Genomic DNA, 21755 nt, shown 5'->3' with positions numbered 1-21755 from the left:
GTGAAGGGTGTAGAGGGCATTCATGATCATCTCTTCCCTCACCAAAAAGATTGTCTAAGGCAGATACGTGTATGTGCTGAGACAGATGGTGAGGCAGTTCTCTAAAATTGTTGCCCTATTCATTAATGTTTGAATTTACAAAATTAGATTTGTTTACTTCCAAAGTCATCAGCATCCAGTAAGTTTACAAAGTCTCACTTACTTCCAGTACTTAATATGTTTCGTGTGGGAAACTAACTTATTTTGTGTTTTAAAAATATTTTAGTAATTTCTGTAGTTTTGCAAGTCACGTCACCGCTTTTCCTCAATCTCACCGTTTCCAGTTATTTGACCTAGGTAATGCTGTACATTTTTTTAAACTCGTTACTCCGGTTGTAGTTCATTCATCCCCTAGGTGGCGATGTAGCAGGCAGAGGACAGAGGCAGGTGACGCTCTTGTAAGCGATGGTGATCCGACTGCGTGATGAGGTCAGCACGGAGCCGCTTTGAGAGCTGCGGGTAGACTGGGAAATTGGTGTAACTGTTTGGGGATGAGTGTGTGTGCTCAGCTCAGGTGGGTTGCTGGTTTCTGAAAGATATGTAGGCGTGTGAGTGCGGCCAAAAGCTGCTCACTTGCGGTAGTCCGCTGCACCTTGTCCCAAGTGTACTGAGGTCACCTCTCAGGCCGCATTAACATTCAAACAGTGTATCTAATGCAGTGACAACCTTTCACTACAACATTGGGCCTGTGTAAGTAGTGATAGTATTGATAAGGGATGTGATTTTTGTTTTGCGTATGTCTTTCTGACGATCACACGTTCACTTGATCAAAAACGTATATTTTTATGTATTAATAATCCATCTTCTCCAGTGCGCCTAAAGTCCAAGACGTTTCCACCATTGTCACACTCCAGAATGCCCCTTTACAATTTCCATACTGTGAACACAATATTCCCATTGATCCCAGAACCCTTTCTCAGTACTCCTGGATCCAGGAACGCCCAGATCCCAACACCTCTGCACATCTTGCACTCCCAGATCCCTGGACTGTTCCCTTCTACTTCTGCGTTCTTCCTAGCTACCAGCATTAGAAACTTCATATATAAAATAGAGATAAAAAATTAATTGAGTTCATAGGTAAACAAAAATAATAAGACACTGATATTGCTCCCATAATACTATGAGTAAGTGATTATTGTATGTACATAGCACAAAACAGCATGACTTTCTGTGAGAAAATCATTGCAGAAAAAAGAGATGTCTTATTTCTAAATATTTGGATGATTTCACACCTAATTTCATATAATTAATGAGAGGAAAAGACTACTGTGATTAACAGCAACTTGCATTTGTGCAGTGCCATTAACATAGAAAATGCCCTAAAGCACTTGAGAGGAAGGGAGAAGGAAACTAAGAAAAGGAACAGGTGCTGAGCCATGGGGTGAGAGTTCGGAGAGGTGACTGACAGTTTGGTTGGAAAAAATGGGTTTTCAAAATTTTTTCAAATTGGAAGGATAAGTGGGTATGCGGAGGGGTTTAGGGAAGTAATTCCAGAGAGTAGGTACACGATAGTTGAAGGTTGACTGTTAGGGGACAGTGACCCAATGTAAGTAAGCAAGAATGAGATTGTTGGGCAAACCAGCCTTGGTGCAAGACAGAATATGAGCAGCTGAGTTTTAAATAAGATGTTTATGGAGGATGAAGGATAGGAGGCTAGCAAGCGGACATTGGAGAAATTGAGTCTAGAGGCGACAAAAATGTTAATAAAGGTTTCAGCGGCAGTAGGGATGACAGGCGGAGGCAGGTAATGTTGTGGAGGACGATGTAGATAATGGATGGGATGTGGGTTTGAAGCTCAGCTCTATTTCACACAGGATGCTAAAGATTCATTCTGTGCAAGTAGCTGGGTATGAAGTTAGTGTGAGGGAGCAGGAAACAATTGCCTTGGTTGTCCTATCCAGTTGAAGGAAAATCTGTCTGCTTGCTGTCGGCAGGCACATGTTTTAAACTGTATCAAATGTGTTACAGAGCTTGATTTTTCTTCAGCGCCAGCAATATGAAATGGAATAATGGGGATTAAACCTATTTGAAAAATTAAATTGAAAAATTCAGATTTCATTTTGCAGGACATTCATCTGGAACCCCTTTTATGATAAAATGTTTCCCACATTGACATTTTATTATCAGTGTAGTTTCACTAATGCAAATTGTTTGAATGACTTGTGGCTTTGGAGCTCTGAGACTTAATTGTTTTATTTTTTGGGAATTGCATTGAAGATGATGGGAGAGGTATATTAGTGAGATTTAATTTTAAAGGGAGTTTTATAATGACATTTTCTTGTACAAGGATTAACTTTATGTTTTGCTATAGTTCTTAAATAGCTAGTGTTTATAGGTAGAGATCTATACATGTACCAAATGAAAAATGCAGTAGTTAGTTTTAATAGAGCACTGTATCATATTAGGAATGGAAATGGGTTGAAAACTCTGGTTTAAGGTAAGGGAGAACAATAATGGTATGAGCATCAGTCTATGCTGGGCATATGTCATCACACTGCTGTTTTATCATATACAAGGGCTTTGCGCACTCTGCAAAGCCTGGGACAAAGTTTCTTTGGTACCCCACCGTAGGGCTGTTTTGGAAGTGGGTAATGGCAGTTGCTATATTATCTCCACCCTGTGAGAATCGGGGGGTGATCCTCTGGAGAAATGGACACTCCTCGAAAGGTGACCTGTTATTTTACTAATTGAGTCTTACGGGGATTCACCTTTAGTCCCGCCTGAGCCAACAATGTCAAAAGTTCGTGCAAAAGGGACAGATGTTCCTCCATGCTGTCAGTTGCCAGCAATAGGTTGTCTACGTACTGCAGCAAGCAGGTAGGGTGGGAAAAGTCTTTTTAAAATTACAGCCATTCTTTTGTGAAAAATTGTCGGAGCATTGTGGAACCCCTGAGGCAGGCATGTCCGGGTGTAGCTCAGGTCCTCAAATGTGAATGCGAATTTGTACTGGTCTTTAACTTGTACAGGGATATTCCAGAATCTATTGGCAATGTCAAGGGTCGAGAAGTATTTGGAACCAACTGGAATTTAAGATAATATGGTGAGCAGGCTAGTGTTACAGAATTTAACTTTCTGTAATCGATAGTCAGTCGCCAGCTGCTAACTGACCATGTGGGTGAATTGGTCGTGAAAGTGCCTGTCCTAAGAACACCCTGTTGGACTAGGGATTTTATGGTGTCTCGGATGTAAGGGTGACTCTCCTTTGGGATGGGATACTGTTTAGTCAATGAGTGGGGGGGGGGGGGGTGTCCCCCAATAGACTCTTTGCCTGCCATTTTTCCACAGTCATGCTTGCTTGTGGCAAACGCGCGAGGTGTTCCTGAATTAGTTTTGCCACAGCTTCATTTTCGCTCCTCGGAGTGTCATACTCAGATGGCTTTTTAATAGCAAAAACCGAGTGAACATCTGAAATTTCTATCACTCGCATTATCTCTTAATCCCATCCAAACACAGTCCCAATTGTAATCTATCACCGCGCCATACTGATCCAGCACATCAGTCCTGACAATTCCCCTTCCGTCAGGGATGGTCATCAGCATAGGTGCTGGGACCTTACAGGTGAGGCCTCCCAACTGAAGTTCAGTGGCCTTCCCTGTATACGCGGTATTTGTATCACCGTTAAACCCTTTAAGGGTCATATAATCCTTACCCGCCGCTGCATGGTGTTCAGGGTATGGGGTGTGGATGATGGTAACGGCTGAACCAGAATCGATAAGCATAATCTGCTGCCGGCCCCCTTTTTAAGACAACAAGGACTACTGGTCTCCCGCTACCATCACGTCGGAACCCCATTTCCGACCAATCTTTGGGGGCCGAAACCTGTCATAGGGTGGATTCTTGAAGAGGTCTCTCTAATGAGTGTGCATCGGCCATTGCATGCACCGGTAAATGATTTTGCATCCCCCCCTCCCCCCGTGGCAATTTGGGTTTGTATAAGGGTTATCAATTGGTCCAATTGTTGATCTGTCCCAGAGAGCTTGGATTCGTCCCTCGGGAGGTATCTGTGCATTGCACCATGGTCCAGTGCCTGTCTGGGTCTGATGCAGTCTTTTGCTAGGTGGCCTACCTTCTTGCAATTAAAGCACTGTCCCTGAAAGGGGTAGTTTTGACATCCCTCCACCGTTGACACTGGTTTATTTGCAGTGGCTGGTGACTTCACCTTTAACTGGTCTTTTACCACCACCCAGGCTATTTGAGTGCTGGTCTCTATATCTGTCCACTGATTGGTGGGCCTCATGGCTATGCCCAGGGTGGTTTTAACTAAAGAGTGGAGTTGGCACAGGAACATAGATTTAAATTGTTCCTGACTCTTTCCTACTGCAGCATTTGCGGGTGGCTGGTTCTGCGTACATTGATAGATATCATACAGGCGATAACTGAAGGCTCTGGGGGTATCTTCTGGGCGCTGCTTGGTCTGATTAAGCAGAGCCACTAAGTTTAAGTTTTGGATCCCTAAATGATTTAGGATCTGAGTCATGACAACATCGGCCGCTGTGCTATGCTGGAGGGCTGCGTCTGGCAGATTATCTTTTCGGGAAGTGGAACAGGCCAAGGGAAGGACTCATGTTAAATCTCTCTCTCCTAACTCGGTGACTTTTCCTGAAATTTGTCCACCTCCTGTTAACTCCCAGTGGGTTGGCCCCATTAGTAATGGGTCCCAACTTGTGGCTACCCGCCGTGGTATGGGCCGTGAGCCAGTATGATTACTGGTGATGTGACCGTGCGCATTACATTGTAAAGAAGTTACTACTGCTACGGTTGGCCCTCGTGTCTCCAAGGTATCCCATCGTCACCACCCTCCTGGGGATTATACTGACTGCCTTCCACTTCCCAATCTGTCTCCCCCTTGTCCCCCTCTGTTGTCTCTGTTATGGCTCCCTGTGTTACTGTGAATACCAGGCCTGCTGCTTCCCTAACTTACTTTTTAGCCTTGCTATTTCTAGTTGGCATCAGGAGTGGTCTGCCTCCCTATGTGGCTTCTTAAATTACTTCCCTTAATGCCCCCCTAACATCTTCTCCCCAAGTTTTCCAATTTATATATTTTTAACTCTAATTTATTTTCATTCGCTTCAACGACGGCTGCTGTGGCATTTAACTTTGAAAGGCTTTGTTGCTGTAACAACGAAGCTGCCTGTTCGGCCCCTCTTTCCAGTTGCCTAATACTGTGGTTTAATCGATCAATTTCTTGTCTCAAATGCTGTACTTCTCCCTCCTTTTAACTGCCGAATAAGTTGAAGACTTTCTTCCTTTTGCTCTTTTATATTTTGAATCTCTTTTTCGTTTAGTCGAACCTCTTTTACTTGGGATTCTTTTAAATCTTTTATCTCTTTTGCGCTTTGGTATTTTAAATCTTGTATCTCTTTCCTTAAATTTTGGATTTTAAATATCTCATTAATTTCTCATTTCTCTGACACAGTAATGTGCGATGTAAGCCAAGAGACCGTTTACACGTTTTGGCCTTGGCTCTCCTTGATTTACTTTCTCCTGGATAAATGCCACGAGCTCCCCAAAGGAAGCATGTTGGCCCTTACAGACAGACATGTATGTTGCCTATGCCTGTAACTCTTGTATGTCCTTTAATTGTATCCTTTTGTATACTTCTTATAGACTACCTGTATATCTTTTGCTGGTTTTTTCTACATGACCAATCCCTTCATTCTGTGTCTTTTAAATTTAACTACTGGTGGGTCCCCACTTAAACAGTTCCAACTATCGAAATGACTGCTCCTTAAGACGCAACTTCTCCCGATCTGTCTAAAAGTTTATAGTTCAAACTTCGCAACTCAGATTAGAATCGCAACTCCCGGGATTTCCAATTGTTCAAAAGAATGATCAAAAGCTGTCTCGCCAGATCCCGAACGAGCCTCCAATTTTGTAAGATTACTAAATCTCTGGCATAAAATTGACAGCAAGACCGATTCATTTTAAACAATTTGGAATAATTTATTAAACACACACACATGCACATCTATCAGAGAAACAGCAGTCTCAGCTATCCTACAGATCTACTCAGTTACAACAGATACAATGATCTTTCCATATAAAAAGGTATACTTCACTTCCCTCGGGCAAAGCACACAGTCTGCTTCTTTATCTGTAGAGGAAGGTTCCTGCTTTCCCATGTGCTAAGGAGAAGAGAGACCCAGCAATCTTTGCTTGGATTATTATACCCTTTATGGCCATTGTTTCTCAGGAAACCTCAGGATTGGGTATTATTTCCAGGGCCGTTCCTGATTGGCTTCTCATACATGACTGTCTGGAGGGTAGGTGCCATTCTTTGATTAGGTTAATGGCTTTCCAATCAACATCTTTTCTAGTTTGGTGAGTTTCAAAGCCATGTTGACTTGAACTTGGGGAAGTCATCCATTTTGTTTCTTTTAACACTGCAGCCTTTCAATAATCTACACTTTTATCATTTTATATATACAGAATCAATTTTATCATTGCTAAACACTTTTATTCTTACAATAATCCAGGCTGACACTTCGGTGCAGTGCTGAGGGAGTGCTGCACTGTTGGAGGTGCTGTCTTTTGGATGAAATGTAAAACCGAAGCCCGGTCTGCCCTCGTAGGTGGATGTAAAAGATCCATGGCACTATTCGAGAAGAAGATCATTTCCTTGTATCGCTCTCCATTCACATCCCCCTCTCCTCACCCAACCCTACTTCCTCTGCGTTTGTCCCTGGAAAAAAAACACTCCCGACTCTCTTGCAACTACACTTATCTACTCCAAACTGTACAGCCTTTGGCGTTCCATTCACCATGCCATTTCTGCAGCCACCAATCTGCTCAACCATACCCTCACCACCACCTTTGATGCCCTAGTCCCTATTAAAACCATTACTCTCGCCCTGGCCGTTCCCCCTGGCACGGCCCTCTTCTTCACTCCCTCAAGTCCAAGGGGCACAGACTTGAACAGAAGTGGCAGCTGATTGGTTTAGCCATTCACCACCAGATCTGGATGGACCACAAAGCATTATTGGGTCCTACTCCTGTCTGCCAAAACTGCTCACCATTCCAGGATCATTCTGGAATGCAAAGATAACCCCCGGCTACTATTCTCTACTGCTAACTGTCTTCTTAAACCCCCCTCCCCTGTCTCCACCACACTCACCTCCAACAAGAAGGGCGAGGAGCTCATGGACAACTTTGTCTCAAAGATTGAGACCATTCGATCAGCTGCCTCTGCCAGTTCCCTTCCTTTCCCTAGCCCACTGGGCCAAACGTCCTCTGAGGTTTCCCCTGCCCTAGCCCTGAACTCGTATTTCTCTCCAGTTTCTCTCTGATCGCCCCTCTTGACCTCCATGCTCATCTTGTCCATGAGACCTACTTCCTGCTCCCTTGACCCTATTCCCACTAAACTGCTGACCACCCAACTTTCTTTTCTCACTCCAATGTTAGCTGACATTGCTAACAGTTCTCTCTCCTCAGGTACTGTCCCCCTCTCCTTCAAACCTGCTGTCTTCACCCCTCTCAAAAAAACAACCCATTGACTCCACTGTGCTTGCAAGCTACTGCCCCATATCCAATCTCCCATTCCTCTACAAAGTCCTTGAACATGTTGTCGCCTCCCAAATCCGTGCCCATCTTTCCCGGAACTCCATGTTTGAAACCCTGGTTTCCGCCCCTGCCACAGTACCGAAACGGCTCTCATCAAAGTCACAAATGACATCCTTTGTGACTGTGACAAAGATAAATTATCCCTCCTCGTCCTTCTCAATGATGGAATCAATTATTAAGGATGTCATAGCAGCGCATTTGGAAAATGGTGATATGATAGGTCCAAGTCAGCATGGATTTGTGAAAGGGAAATCATGCTTGACAAATCTTCTGGAATTTTTTGAGGATGTTTCCAGTAAAGTGGACAAAGGAGAACCAGTTGATGTGGTGTATTTGGACTTTCAGAAGGCTTTCGACAAGGTCCCACACAAGAGATTAATGTGCAAAGTTAAAGCACGTGGGATTGGGGGTAGTGTGCTGACGTGGATTGAGAACTGGTTGTCAGACAGGAAGCAAAGAGTAGGAGTAAATGGGTACTTTTCAGAATGGCAGGCAGTGACTAGTGGGGTACCGCAAGGTTCTGTGCTGGGGCCCCAGCTGTTTACATTGTACATTAATGATTTAGACGAGGGGATTAAATGTAGTATCTCCAAATTTGCGGATGACACTAAGTTGGGTGGCAGTGTGAGCTGCGAGGAGGATGCTATGAGGCTGCAGAGTGACTTGGATAGGTTAGGTGAGTGGGCAAATGCATGGCAGATGAAGTATAATGTGGATAAATGTGAGGTTATCCACTTTGATGGTAAAAACAGAGAGACAGACTATTATCTGAATGGTGACAGATTAGGAAAAGGGAAGGTGCAACGAGACCTGGGTGTCATGGTACATCAGTCATTGAAGGTTGGCATGCAGGTACAGCAGGCGGTTAAGAAAGCAAATGGCATGTTGGCCTTCATAGCGAGGAGATTTGAGTACAGGGGCAGGGAGGTGTTACTACAGTTGTACAGGGCCTTGGTGAGGCCACACCTGGAGTATTGTGTACAGTTTTGGTCTCCTAACTTGAGGAAGGACATTCTTGCTATTGAGGGAGTGCAGCGAAGATTCACCAGACTGATTCCCGGGATGGTGGGACTGACATATCAAGAAAGACTGGATCAACTGGGCTTGTATTCACTGGAGTTCAGAAGAATGAGGGGACCTCATAGAAACGTTTAAAATTCTGATGGGTTTAGACAGGTTAGATGCAGGAAGAATGTTCCCAATGTTGGGGAAGTGCAGAACCAGGGGTCACAGTCTAAGGATAAGGGGTAAGCCATTTGGGACCGAGATGAGGAGAAACTTCTTCGCCCAGAGAGTGGTGAACCTGTGGAATTCTCTACCACAGAAAGTAGTTGAGGCCAATTCACTAAATATATTCAAAAGGGAGTTAGATGAAGTCCTTACTACTCGGGGGATCAAGGGGTATGGCGAGAAAACAGGAAGGGGGTACTGAAGTTTATTGTTCAGCCATGAACTCATTGAATGGCGGTGCAGGCTAGAAGGGCTGAATGGCCTGCTCCTGCACCTATTTTCTATGTTTCTATGTTTCTATGTTTCTATGTTTCTCGACCTGTCTGCAGCCTTTACATAAGAACATAAGAAATAGAGGCAGGAGTAGGCTATCTGGCCCCTCAAGCCTACTCTGCCATTTAATAAGATCATGGCTGATCTGATTCTGGGCTCAGCTCCACTTCCCTGCGCTCCGCTTTAGATATATTCAATGACCCAGCCTCTACTGCTATCTGGGACAGAAAATTCCACAGATTTATGACCCTCAGAGAAGAAATTTCTCCTCATCTCAGTTCTAAGTGAGTGACCCCTTATTCTGAAACTATGCCCCCTAGTTCTAGATTCCCCCACGAGGGGAAACATCCTTTCTGCATCTACCTTGTCGAGCCCCCTCAATATCTTACATGTTTCAATAAGATCACCTCGCATTCTTCTAAACTCCAATGAGTATAGGACCAACCTGCTCAACCTTTCTTGATAAATCAACCCCTTCATCTCAGGAATCAACCTAATGAACCTTCTCTGAAAGTCTCCAATGCAAGTATATATCTCCTTAAATGTGACTAAAACTGTACACACTACTGCAGGTGTGGCCTCACCAATACCCTGCACAGTCGTAGCAGGACTTCCCTGCTTTTATACTCCATCCCCTTTGCAATAAAGGCCAACATTCCATTTGCCTTCCTGATTACTTGCTGTACCTGCATGCTAACTTTTTGTGTTTCATGCACAAGGGCCCCCAGGTTCCTCTGTACTATAGCATTCTGTAATTTCTCTCCATTTAAATAATAATTTGCTTTTTTTTACTTTTCCTGCCCAAGTGGATAACCTCTCATTTTCCCACATTATACTCCATCTGCCAAATGTTTGCCCACTCACGTAGCCTGTCTATATCCCTTTGCAGATTTTTTGTGTCCTTCTCACAACTTGCTCTCCCACCCATCTTTGTATCATCAGCAAACTTGGCTACATTATGCTCGTTCCCTTCATCTAAGTCATTAATATAAGTTGTAAATAGTTGAGGCCCCAGCACCAATCCCTGTGGCACCCCACTAGTTACCATTTGCCAATCGGAAAATGACCCATTTATCCCGACTCCCTGTTTTCTGTTAGTTAGCCAATCCGCTATCCATGCTAATATATTATTCCCAACCCTGTGAGCTTTTATCTTGTGCAGTAATCTTTTATGTGGCACCTTATCGAATGCCTTCTGGTAATCCAAATACACCACATCCACTGGTTCCCCCTTTTCCACCCTGCTCGTTACATCCTCAAAGAACTTCAGTAAATTTGTCAAACATGATTTTCCTTTCATAAAACCATGCCGACTCTGCTTGACTGTATTATGTTTTTCCAAATGTCCCGCTACTGCTTCCTTAATAATGGAGTTCAGCATTTTCCCAACGACAAATGTTAGGCAAACTGGTATATTTGTTCCCTGCTTTTTGTGTCTCTCCTTTTTTAAATAGGGGCGTTACATTTGCGGTTTTCCAATCTTCTGGGACCTTTCCTGAATTTTGGTAGATTACAACCAATGCATTCACTATCTCTGCAGCCACTTCTTTTAAAACCTTAGGATGCAAGCCACGGTTGACCACTCCATCTCTTCCAGCGCCTCTCCGCCACCGTCCAGCTGGGTGGTAGTGCACTCGCCTGGTTCCATTCTTACCTATCATAACCAGAAAATCTCCTGCAATGGCTTCTCTTCCCACTCCTGCATCGTTATCTCTGGTGTCCCCCAAGAATCTATCCTTGACCCCCTCCTATTTCTCCTCTATATGCTGCCCCTTGGCGACATCATCCGAAAACATGGCGTCAGTTTCCACATGTACGCTGACGACACCCAGCTTTACCTCACCGTCACTTCACTCGACCCCTTCATGGTCTCTAAATTGTCAGACTGCTTGTCTGACATCCAGTACTGGATGAGCAGAAATTTTCTCCAATTAAATGTCTGAAATGTTGGTAGAATCAGACAGCCTCAATATTTAAAAAATACTTGGATGTGCACTGTGTCGTAACCTGCAGGGTTACGGACCAAGAGCTGGAAAGTGGGATAGCTCTTTATCAGCCGGCGCGGACACGATAGACCAAAATGGCCTCCTTCCGTGCTGTAAATTTCTATGATTCTATGACTCTATGAAATATTGGGAAGACCGAAACTATTGTCTTTAGTCCCTGCCACAAACTGCGTTCCCTAGCCACCGACTCCATCCCTATCCCTAGGATCTGTCTGAGGTTGAACCAGACTGTTCACAACCTAGGTGTCATATTTGACCGTGAAATGAGCTTCCGACCACATAGCCGCAGCATTACTAATATCGCCTATTTCCACCTCTTTAACATTGCCCGTCTTCGCCCCTGCCTCAGCTCATCTGCTGCTGAAACCCTCATCCATACCTTTGTTACCTCTAGACTTGACTATTCCAACGTGCTCCTGGCTGGCCTCCCACATTCTACATGACGACTACATGTGCGGGAAGTATATCCAGCTGCAGCTCCTGACAGACTGCATTGCGGCACTGGAGCTGCATATGGATTCACTTTGGAGCATCCGCGATGCTGCGGATATCATGAATAGCACTTCTAGTGAGTTGGTCACACCGCAGGTAAAGTTTACTCAGCTAGATAGGAAATGGGTGACCATCAGGCAGAGCAGTGGAAGGAAGGTAGTGCAGGGGTCCCCTGCGGTCATCCCCCTCCAAAACAGATACACCGCCTTGGGTGCTGTTGGGGGGGATGACTCACCAGGGGAGGGCAGCAGCAGCCAAGTTCATTGCACCATGGGTTGCTCTGCTGCACAGGAGGGCAGGAAAAAGAGTAGGAGAGCTATAGTGGTAGGGGATTCTATTGTAAGGGGAATAGATAGACGTTTCTACTGCCGCAATCGAGACTCCAATATGGTATGTTGCCTCCGTGGTACAAGGGTCAAGGATGTCTTGGAGTGGCTGCAGGACATTTTGGAGGGGGAGGGTGAACAGCCAGTTGTTGTGCATATAGGTACCAACAATATAGGTAAAAACCGGGATGAGGTTCTACAAGCTGAATTTAGGGAGCTAGGAGTTAAATTAAAAAGTAGGACCTCAAAGGTAGTAATCTCAGGATTGCTACCAGTGCCACGTGCTAGTCAGAGTAGGAATTGCAGGATAGCTAAGATGAATACATGGCTTGAAGAGTGGTGCAGGAGGGAGGGGTTCAAATTCCTGGGACATTGGAACCGGTTCAGGGGGAGGTGGGACCAGTACAAATCAGACGGTCTGCACCTGGTCAGGACTCTAAAACCAATGTCCTCGGGGGAGTGTTTGCTAGTGCTGTTGGGGAGGGGTTAAACTAACATGCCAGGGGGATGGGAACCTATGCAGGGAGACAGGGGAAGTAGAATGGAGGCAGAAGCAAAAGATAGAAAGAAGAATTGTAAAAGTGGAGGGCAGAGAAACCCAAGGCAAAAATCAAAAAAGGCCACATTACAGTAAAACTCTAATGGGGCAAAGTGTGTTAAAAAGACAAGCCTGAAGGCTCTGTGCCTCAATGCGAGGAGTATTCGGAATAAGGTGGACGAATCAACTGCGCAGACAGCTATTAACGAATATGATCTATTTGGGATTACGGAGACATGGCTCCAGGGTGACCAAGGCTGGGAACTCATATCCAGGGGTATTCAACATTCAGGAAGGATAGACAGAAAGGAAAAGGATGTGGGGTAGCTGCTAAAGAGGAAATTAATGTAATAGTAAGGAAGGACATTAGTTTGGATGATGTGGAATCTGCATGGGTAGAGCTGCAGAATACCAAAGGGCAGAACACGCTAGTGTGAGTTGTGTACAGACCACCAAACAGTAGTAGTGAGGTTGGGAACAGCATCAAACAAGAAATTAGGGACGTATGCAATAAAGGTACAGCAGTTATCATGGGCGACTTTAATCTACATATAGATTGGGCTAACCAAACTGGTAGCAATACGGTGGAGGAGGATTTCCTGGAATGTATTAGGGATGGTTTTCTAGACCAATATGTCGAGGAACTAACTAGAGTGCTGACCATCCTAGACTGGGTGATGTGTAATGAGAAAGGACTAATTAGCAATCTTGTTGTGCGAGGCCCCTTGGGGAAGAGTGTCCATAATATAGTAGAATTCTTTATTAAGATGGAGAGTGACACAGTTAATTCAGAGACTAAGGTCCTGAACTTAAGGAAAGGTAACTTCGATGGTATGAGACGTGAATTGGCTAGAATAGACTGACGAATGATACTTAAAGGGTTGATGGTGGATAGGCAATGGCAAACATTTAAAAATCACATGGATGAACTTCAACAATTGTACATACCTGTCTGGAGTAAAAATAAAACTGGGAAGGTGGCTCAACCGTGGATAACAAGGGAAATTAAGGATCGTGTTAAATCCAAGGAAGAGGCATATAAATTGGTCAGAAAAAGCAGCAAACCTGAGGACTGGGAAAAATTTAGAATTCAGCAGAGGAGGACAAAGGGTTTAATTAGGAGGGAGAAAATAGAATATGAGAGGAAGCTTGCTGGGAACATAAAAACTGACTGCAAAAGCTTCTATAGATATGTGAAGAGAAAAAGGATTAGTGAAGACAAACGTAGGTCCCTTGCAGCCAGAATCAGGTGAATTTATAATGGGGAACAAAGAAATGGCAGACCAATTGAACAAATACATTGGTTCTGTCTTCACGAAGGAAGACACACATAACCTTCCAGAAATACTAGGGGATCGAGGCTCTAGTGAGAAGGAGGAACTGAAGGAAATCCTTATTAGTCAGGAAATTGTATTAGGGAAATTGATGGGATTGAAGGTTGATAAATCCCCGGGGCCTGATAGTCTGTATCCCAGAGTACTTAAGGAAGTGGACCTAGAAATAGTGGATGCATTGGTGATCATTTTCCAGCAGTCTATCGACTCTGGATCAGTTCCTATGGACTGGAGGGTAGCTAATGTAACACCACTTTTTAAGAAAGGAGGGAGAGGGAAAATGGGTAATTATAGATTGATTAGCCTGACACCAGTAGTGGGGAAAATGATGGAATCAATTATTAAAGATGAAACTGCAGCGCATTTGGAGAGCAGTGCCAGGATCGGTCCAAGTGAGCATGGATTTATGAAAGGGAAATCATGCTTGACAAATCTTCTAGAATTTCTTGAGGATGTAACGAGTAGAGTGGACAAGGGCGAACCAGTGGATGTGGTGTATTTGAACTTTCAAAAGGCTTTTGACAAGATCCCACAAAAGAGATTGGTGTGCAAAATTAAAGCACATGGTATTGGGGATAATGTATTGACGTGAATAGAGAACTGATTAGAACATAAGAACATAAGAATTAGGAACTGGAGCAGGCCATCTAGCCCCTCGAGCCTGCTCCGCCATTCATCAAGATCATGGCTGATCTTGCCGTGGACTCAGCTCCACTTACCCGCCCGCTCCTCTTAACCCTTAATTCACTTATTGTTTAAAAATCTATCTATCTGTGATTTGAATTCAATCAATGAGCTAGCCTCAACTGCTTCCTTGGGCAGAGAATTCCACAGATTCACAACCCTCTGGGAGAAGAAATTCCTTCTCAACTCGGTTTTAAATTGGCTCCCTCGTATTTTGAGGCTGTGCTCCCTAGTTCTAGTCTCCCCGACCAGTGGAAACAACCTCTCTGCCTCTATCTTGTCTATCCCTTTCATTATTTTAAATGTTTCTATAAGATCACCCCTCATCCTTCTGAACTCCAACGAGTAAAGACCCAGTCTACTCAATCTATCATCATAAGGTAACCCCCTCATCTCCGGCATCAGCCTAGTGAATCGTCTCTGTACCCCCTCCAAAGCTAGTATATCCTTCCTTAAGTAAGGTGACCAAAACTGCATGCAGTACTCCAGGTGTGGCCTCACCAATACCCTGTACAGTTGCAGCAGGACCTCCCTGCTTTTGTACTCCATCCCTCTCGCAATGAAGGCCAACATTCCATTCGCCTTCCTGATTACATGCTGCACCTGCAAACTAACTTTTTTTGGGATTCATGCACAAGGACGGCAACCAAATTTTAATTTGATTTTATGTTTTAAAGTTTAATTTGTTTTAATTGCCGATGCTTTTAATGTCCCCCTCCCCTTTTATAGGGGGCACTGGAAAAATGTGATTTTAGTGCCCAAAAAAAAACAAAAAAAAAAAGAAAAACACACAAAAAAAAAAACCACAAAAAAGAAAAAAAAAAGGGCCTTGTAAATGTCTGGTGTGTCATCCAGGTCGGGTGGCACGGTTTAATGTTTTATGTTTTTCAGATAAACTTCAAAAATAGTTTCATGCACAAGGACCCCCAGGTCTCTCTGCACCGCAGCATGTTGTAATTTCTCCCCATTCAAATAATATTCCCTTTTACTGTTTTTTTTCCAAGGTGGATGACCTCACATTTTCTGACATTGACAAAGTTTAGCAGACAGGAAGCAGAGAATCGGGATAAACAAGTCCTTTTCAGAATGGCAGGCAGTGACTAGTGGGGTGCCACAGGGCTCAGTGCTGGGACCCCAGCTGCTTACAATATACATCAATGATTTAAATGAAGGAATTGAGTGTAATATCTCCAAGTTTACAGATGACACTAAGCTGGGTGGCGGTGTGAGCTGTGAGGAGGATGCTAAGAGGCTGCAGGGTGACTTGGACAGGTTAGGTGAGTGAGCAAATGCATGGCAGATGCAGTACAATGTCGATAAATGTGAGGTTATCCACTTTGGTGGCAAAAACACGAACGCAGATTATCTGAACGGCGGCAGATTAGGAAAAGGGGAGGTGCAACGAGACCTGGGTGTCATGGTACATCAGTCATTGAAAGTTGGCATGCAGGTACAGCAGGCAGTGAAGAAGGCATGTTGGCCTTCATAGCTAGGGGATTTGAGTATAGGAGCAGGGAGGTCTTACTGCAGTTGTGCAGGGCCTTGGTGAGGCCTCACCTGGAATATTGTGTTCAGTTTTGGTGTCCTAATCTGAGGAAGGACATTCTTGCTATTGAGGGAGTGCAGCGAAGGTTCACCAGACTGATTCCAGGATGGCTGGACTGTCATATGAGGAGAGACAGGATCAACTGGGCCTTTATTCACTGGAGTTTAGAAGGATGAGAGGGGATCGCATAGAAACATATAAAATTCTGATGGGACTGGACAGGTTAGATGCAGGAAGAATGTTCCTGATATTGGGGAAGTCCAAAACCAGGGGACACATTCTAAGGATAAGGGGTAAGCCATTTAGGACTGAGATGAGGAGAAACTTCTTCACTCAGTGAGTTGTTAACCTGTGGAATTCTCTGCCGCAGAGAGTTGTTGATGCCAGTTCGTTGGATATATTCAAGAGAGAGTTAGATATGGCTCTTACCGCTAAAGGGATGTAGGGTTACGGAGTGAAAGCAGGAAAGGGGTACTGAGGTGAATGATCAGCCATGATCTTATTGAATGGTGGCCCGAAGGGCCGAATGACCTACTCCTGCACCTATTTTCTATGTATCTATGTTGCCATGTTTACCCTACGTAAACGTGAGGTCATCCAAAACTCGGCTACCCTTTTCCGAACTCGCACCAAGTCCCGCTCACCCAAAACGCCCCCCCGAGATGTCTGCACTCCTCAAATTCTGCCCTCTTGAGCATCCCTGATTATAACTGCTCAACCATTGGCGGCTGTGCCTTCAGCTGCCTCGGCCCTAAGCTCTGGAACTCCCTCCCTAAACCTCTCCACCTTTTTATCTCTCTTTCCTCCTTTAAGATGCTCCTTAAAACCTACCTCTTTGGCCAAGCTTTTGTTCACTTACTGTAATTTCTTCTTATGTGGCTTAGTGTCAAATGTATTTTGTTTTAAAACATTCCTATGAAGCACCTTGGGATATTTTACTACACTAAAGGTGCTATATAAATACAAATTGTTGTTTTTGTTGAGTAAGGAAGATCTCCTGCTGTCCTGACCACTATTTATCCCTCAACCAACATTAAAACAAATTATCTGGTAATTTATCTCATTGCTGTTTGTGAGACCTTGCAATGTGCATATTGGCTACTGCATTTCCCTATATTACCACAATGACTACACTTCAAAAGTACTTCATTAGCTGTAAAGCGCTTTGGAACATCCTGAGATCATAGAAACATAGATGTAGAAACATAGAAAATAGGTGCAGGAGTAAACCATTCGGCCCTTCGGGACTGCACCGGGGTATGGCGAGAAAGCAGGAATGGGATACTGAAGTTGCATGTTCAGCCATGAACTCATTGAATGGCGGTGCAGGCTCGAAGGGCCGAATGGCCTACTCCTGCATCTATTTTCTATGTTTCTATATTTCTATGTTTCTAACTCCTTTTTGAATATGGAAGATGCTGTATAAATGCAAGTCTTTCTTTCCAACTTTCTTTCCTTTTCCTTTTCTTATTTCTTTTCTTGTCAGATTAAAGTTGCAGCAATAGGAATATACTCAGTATAGAAACATGATGGACATTTTTGTTTATGGTTACTCAAATCATGTGAATTCAGGAAGTAAACACAGCATTAGATTTAGCTATCTATAGATTTTTTTTAAGTCTTATATCTGTGCGTACTTCTTGTCTGCAACACTTAACTTCCTGTTGTCATCTTTTTGTCAACCTTTTCCAATTGGCAAAGCTGTATTTGTTGACCATCCCTATTTGCGCAGAAAAGGTGGTGTGAGGCTTCTTGAATGCTGCTGTCCCTGTAATGATGGTACTCCCATGCTGGCGTTAAGTAGGAAACGCCAAGATTTTGATATAGTGATGATGAAGGAAAGAGGTTATATATTCAAGTCAGAATGGTGTGTGACTTAGAGGGAAACTGAAGGTGGTGGTGTTCCCATTGGCAATGCCATTCTCGTCATATTGTAATTACGCAATCTGACCACTTGGTGGCTTTCTACCCAGTTTGCGAACAGCTCCACAGACTGTTACGGTGTAATTTGAGCCCCTGCCACCATCTTGTATTGCAGTCGCCATCGTTTAGAGCGGATGCATTCGTGCCAGTATGATTTGCCTGCTATACGGGATGACCGGTATAATGTTTGGCAGGCTTTAAGGTGAGTTACCAAGATAATGTCAGCACTACTACTTTTGATAAGTGTGAGGAATATTGCCAAGCTCTGAGAGCCGGCTGAGAGCATCATGGTGTGTGTAAGAAACTTCGACTTGAAAACCGCAGGTCAACTTTGAAGTTCCTTAACTGCTACCCCCGCATTTGTGAATGTCTCATTAAATTAACATTTAATAAGGGGGTGCAATTGGATACAGTTGCTAAGAGCTAATTCTCCCCCTGCTCAATGTTCATCTTCCATTATGATATCACTGCAGCATATTCCATCAGGATATCCTGGATACAGTAATGGGCTGAGAGGGAGAGACAAGCGATTGGTTATTATGGTCACTCAAAATATATTGATCTAAAATGGCAAACACAGTCAAGTATATGTAAGTTGTTGGCCTGTAGAGAGCAGGTGATAACCCCTGCCAAGTGATTCAGATTGGGAAGATGAAAATAGCTCAGTCAACTTTGTTTTTGACATGTGCAAGGACAGATCTTTGGCCCACGCATTAGAAAATTTCTTTTCCACAGTAAAACAAAAAATATGAGCATTCCTGATGGCTCAGTTAGTAACTAACTGCCCATTGGAATTCAGAATTCAGGTGATCGTATCGAAATGTTTAAGATTATGAAGGGGCTTGACAAGGTGGATGCAGAGATGATGTTTCCACTGATGGGGGAGACTCGAACTAGAGGGCATAATCTTAGAATAAGGGGCAGCCCATTTAAAATTGAGATGAGGAGGAATTTCTTGTCTGAGGGGTGACAGGAAGCAGAGAGTCGGGATAAACGGGTCCTTTTCAGAATGGCAGGCAGTGACTAGTGGAGTGCCGCAGGGCTCAGTGCTGGAACCCCAGCTCTTTACAATATACATTAACGATTGGGATGAAGGAATTGAGTGTAATATATCCAAGTTTGCAGATGACACTAAACTGGGTGGCGATGTGAGCTGTGAGGAGGACGCTAAGAGGCTGCAGGGTGACTTGGACAGGTTGGGTGAGTGGGCAAATGCATGGCAGATGCAGTATAATGTGGATAAATGTGAGGTTATCCATTTTGGGGGCAAAAACACGAAGGAAGAATATTATCTGAATGGTGGCAGATTAGAAAAAGGGCAGGTGCAACGAGACCTGGGTGTCATGGTTCATCAGTCATTGAAAGTTGGCATGCAGGTACAGCAGGCGGTGAAGAAGGCAAATGATATGTTGGCCTTCATAGCTAGGGGATTTGAGTATAGGAGCAGGAAGGTCTTGCTGCAGTTGTACAGTAGTGAGGCCTCACCTGGAATATTGTGTTCAGTTTTGGTCTCCTAATCTGAGGAAGGATGTTCTTGCTATTGAGGGAGTGCAGCGAAGGTTGACCAGACTGATTCCAGGATGGTAGGACTGTCATATGAGGAGAGACTGGATCAACTGGGCCTTTATTCACCGGAGTTTAGAAGGATGAGAGGGGATCTCATAGAAAGATAGAAGATTCTGACGGGACTGGACAGGTTAGATGCGGGAAGAATGTTCCCGATGTTGGTGAAGTCTAGAACCAGAGGACGTAGTCTTAGGATAAGGGGTAGACCATTTAGGACTGAGATGAGGAGAAACTTCTTCACTCAGAGAGTTGTTAATCTGTCGAATTCCCTGCCGCGGAGAGTTGTTGATTGGATATATTCAAGAGGGAGTTAGATATGGCCCTTACGGCTAAGGGGATCAAGGGGTATGGAGAGAAAGCGGGAAAGGGGTACTGAGGTGAAGGATCAGCCATGATCTTATTGAATGGCGGTGCAGGCTTGAAGGGCCGAATGGCCTACACCTGCACCTATTTTCTGTGTTTCTATGTAAATCTATGTAATTCGCTGCCTCAGAGAGCTGTGGAAGCTGGCTCATTGAATACATTTAAGACAGAGGTGGACAGATTCTTAACCGGTAAGCGAATAAGGGGTTATGGGGAGCGGGCAGGAAAGTGGACCCGAGTCCATGATCGTGTTAAATGGCAGAGCGGAGTCGAGGGGCCGTGTGGCCTACTCCTGTCCTGTTTCTTATGTTCTTATTGTGACTAGTATGAAAAATATCCAGGAACATTTGTGAATATGTGTTCATTTTTACTGGAAAATAACTTTTGACAGCAGTTGCAAGCTTTACTGTATAGCTTTCAGGTGGTTCATGTACATTGGATCATTGTGTCAGCCGTGGCTCAGTGGTAACATTCCCGTCTGAGTCAGAAGGTTGTGGGTTCAAGTCCCACTCCTGAGCACAAAATCTAGGCTGACACTCCAGTGCAATACTGAAGGAGTGCTGCATGGTCGGAGGCACCATCTTTCAGATGAGATGTTAAACTGAGACCCCGTCTTCCCTCTTAGGTTGACGTAAAAGATCGCATGGCATTATTTTGAATAACAGCAGGGGAGTTCTCCCCGGTGTCCTGGCCAATATTTATCTCTCCGCTAAACAGATTATCTGGTCATTATCACATTCCTGTTTGTAGGACTTTGCTGTGTGCAAATTAGCTGCCGCGTTTCCCTCATTACAGCAGTGACTTTGCTTCAAAAGTATTTCATTGGCTGTAAAGTGCTTTTGGGATGTTCTGATGTCGTGAAAGGTGTTATATAATTGCATGTCTTTATTTGATTCATTTAAAAGAGAACATCTGCCTGTTTTACAGAAAGTGGGTCTGAATGACAATCTGAACCAAATGTTTGAAATAATGTGAAAGTGTCTCCCACTTTCCATCTTTCTCACAAACAAAGGAGAGAGAATGGAGAGTATAAACAATGGGAGGCAAGCAGAGACACAGTTGTAGGAAGAAAGGGACATGAACATTTTTTTATTTTCATCCACGAACACCTGTTGTACCTGCATGCCAACTCTCTCTCTCTCTCTCTCTCTCTCTCTCTCTCTCTCTCCTGGACGAGGACACCTAAATCTCTGAACACCAACATTTAATAGTTTCTCACCATTTACAAAATATTCTGTTTTCTATTCTTCCTACCAAGGTGAATAACCTCACAACTCCACACATTATACTCCATCTGCCACCTTATTGCCCACCCATTTAACCTGACTGTATCACTTTGCAGGCTCTTTGTGTCCTCCTCACAGCTTATTTTCCCATCTAACTAAGTATTGTCAGCAAACGAGGATACATTGCACTCGGTCCCTTCATCTAAGTTATTAATACAGATTGTAAATAGCTGAGGTCCAAATTGTGGCACCCTACAAGTTACAGCCTGCCAACCTGAAAAGACCCATTTATCCCTACTCTCTGTTTTCTGTCCATTAACTAATCCTCTATCCATGCTAATATATTACCCACAACTCCATGATCCCTTGTCTTGCGTAACAACCTTTTATGTGGCACCTTGCCGAATGGCTTTGGAAATCCAAATATACTACATCCACTGGTTCCTGTTGATCTAACCTGCTAGTTAATCCTCAAAAAACTTCAGTAAATTTGTTAAACGTGATTTCCCTTTCATAAAACAATATTAACTCTGCCTAATAACATGATTTTCTAAATGCCCTGTTACCACTTCCTTAATAATGGATTCCAGCATTTTCCTGATAAATGATGTCAGGCTAATTTGCCTGTAGTTCACTGTATTTTCTCTCT

General features: G+C 43.9%; 1 protein-coding gene across 3 annotated transcripts in view; it reads left to right on the top strand.

Moving 5' to 3' along the window:
* Window positions 1-445: 445 nt before the first annotated feature.
* Window positions 446-21755, top strand: part of hibch (3-hydroxyisobutyryl-CoA hydrolase) — a 231163-nt gene continuing 209853 nt past the window's right edge. For 2 of the 3 annotated variants that reach the window (XM_070875870.1, XM_070875872.1), the window contains exon 1: window positions 446-553. In XM_070875870.1, coding sequence (XP_070731971.1) covers window positions 531-553 — 23 coding nt within the window. In that variant the 5' untranslated portion in view covers window positions 446-530. The other variant, XM_070875871.1, reaches the window with a different exon arrangement.

This window comes from Pristiophorus japonicus, chromosome 3, assembly GCF_044704955.1.
Source record: "Pristiophorus japonicus isolate sPriJap1 chromosome 3, sPriJap1.hap1, whole genome shotgun sequence".
Lineage (NCBI taxonomy): Eukaryota > Metazoa > Chordata > Chondrichthyes > Pristiophoridae > Pristiophorus > Pristiophorus japonicus.
This window is presented reverse-complemented; position numbering and strand designations above follow the sequence as displayed.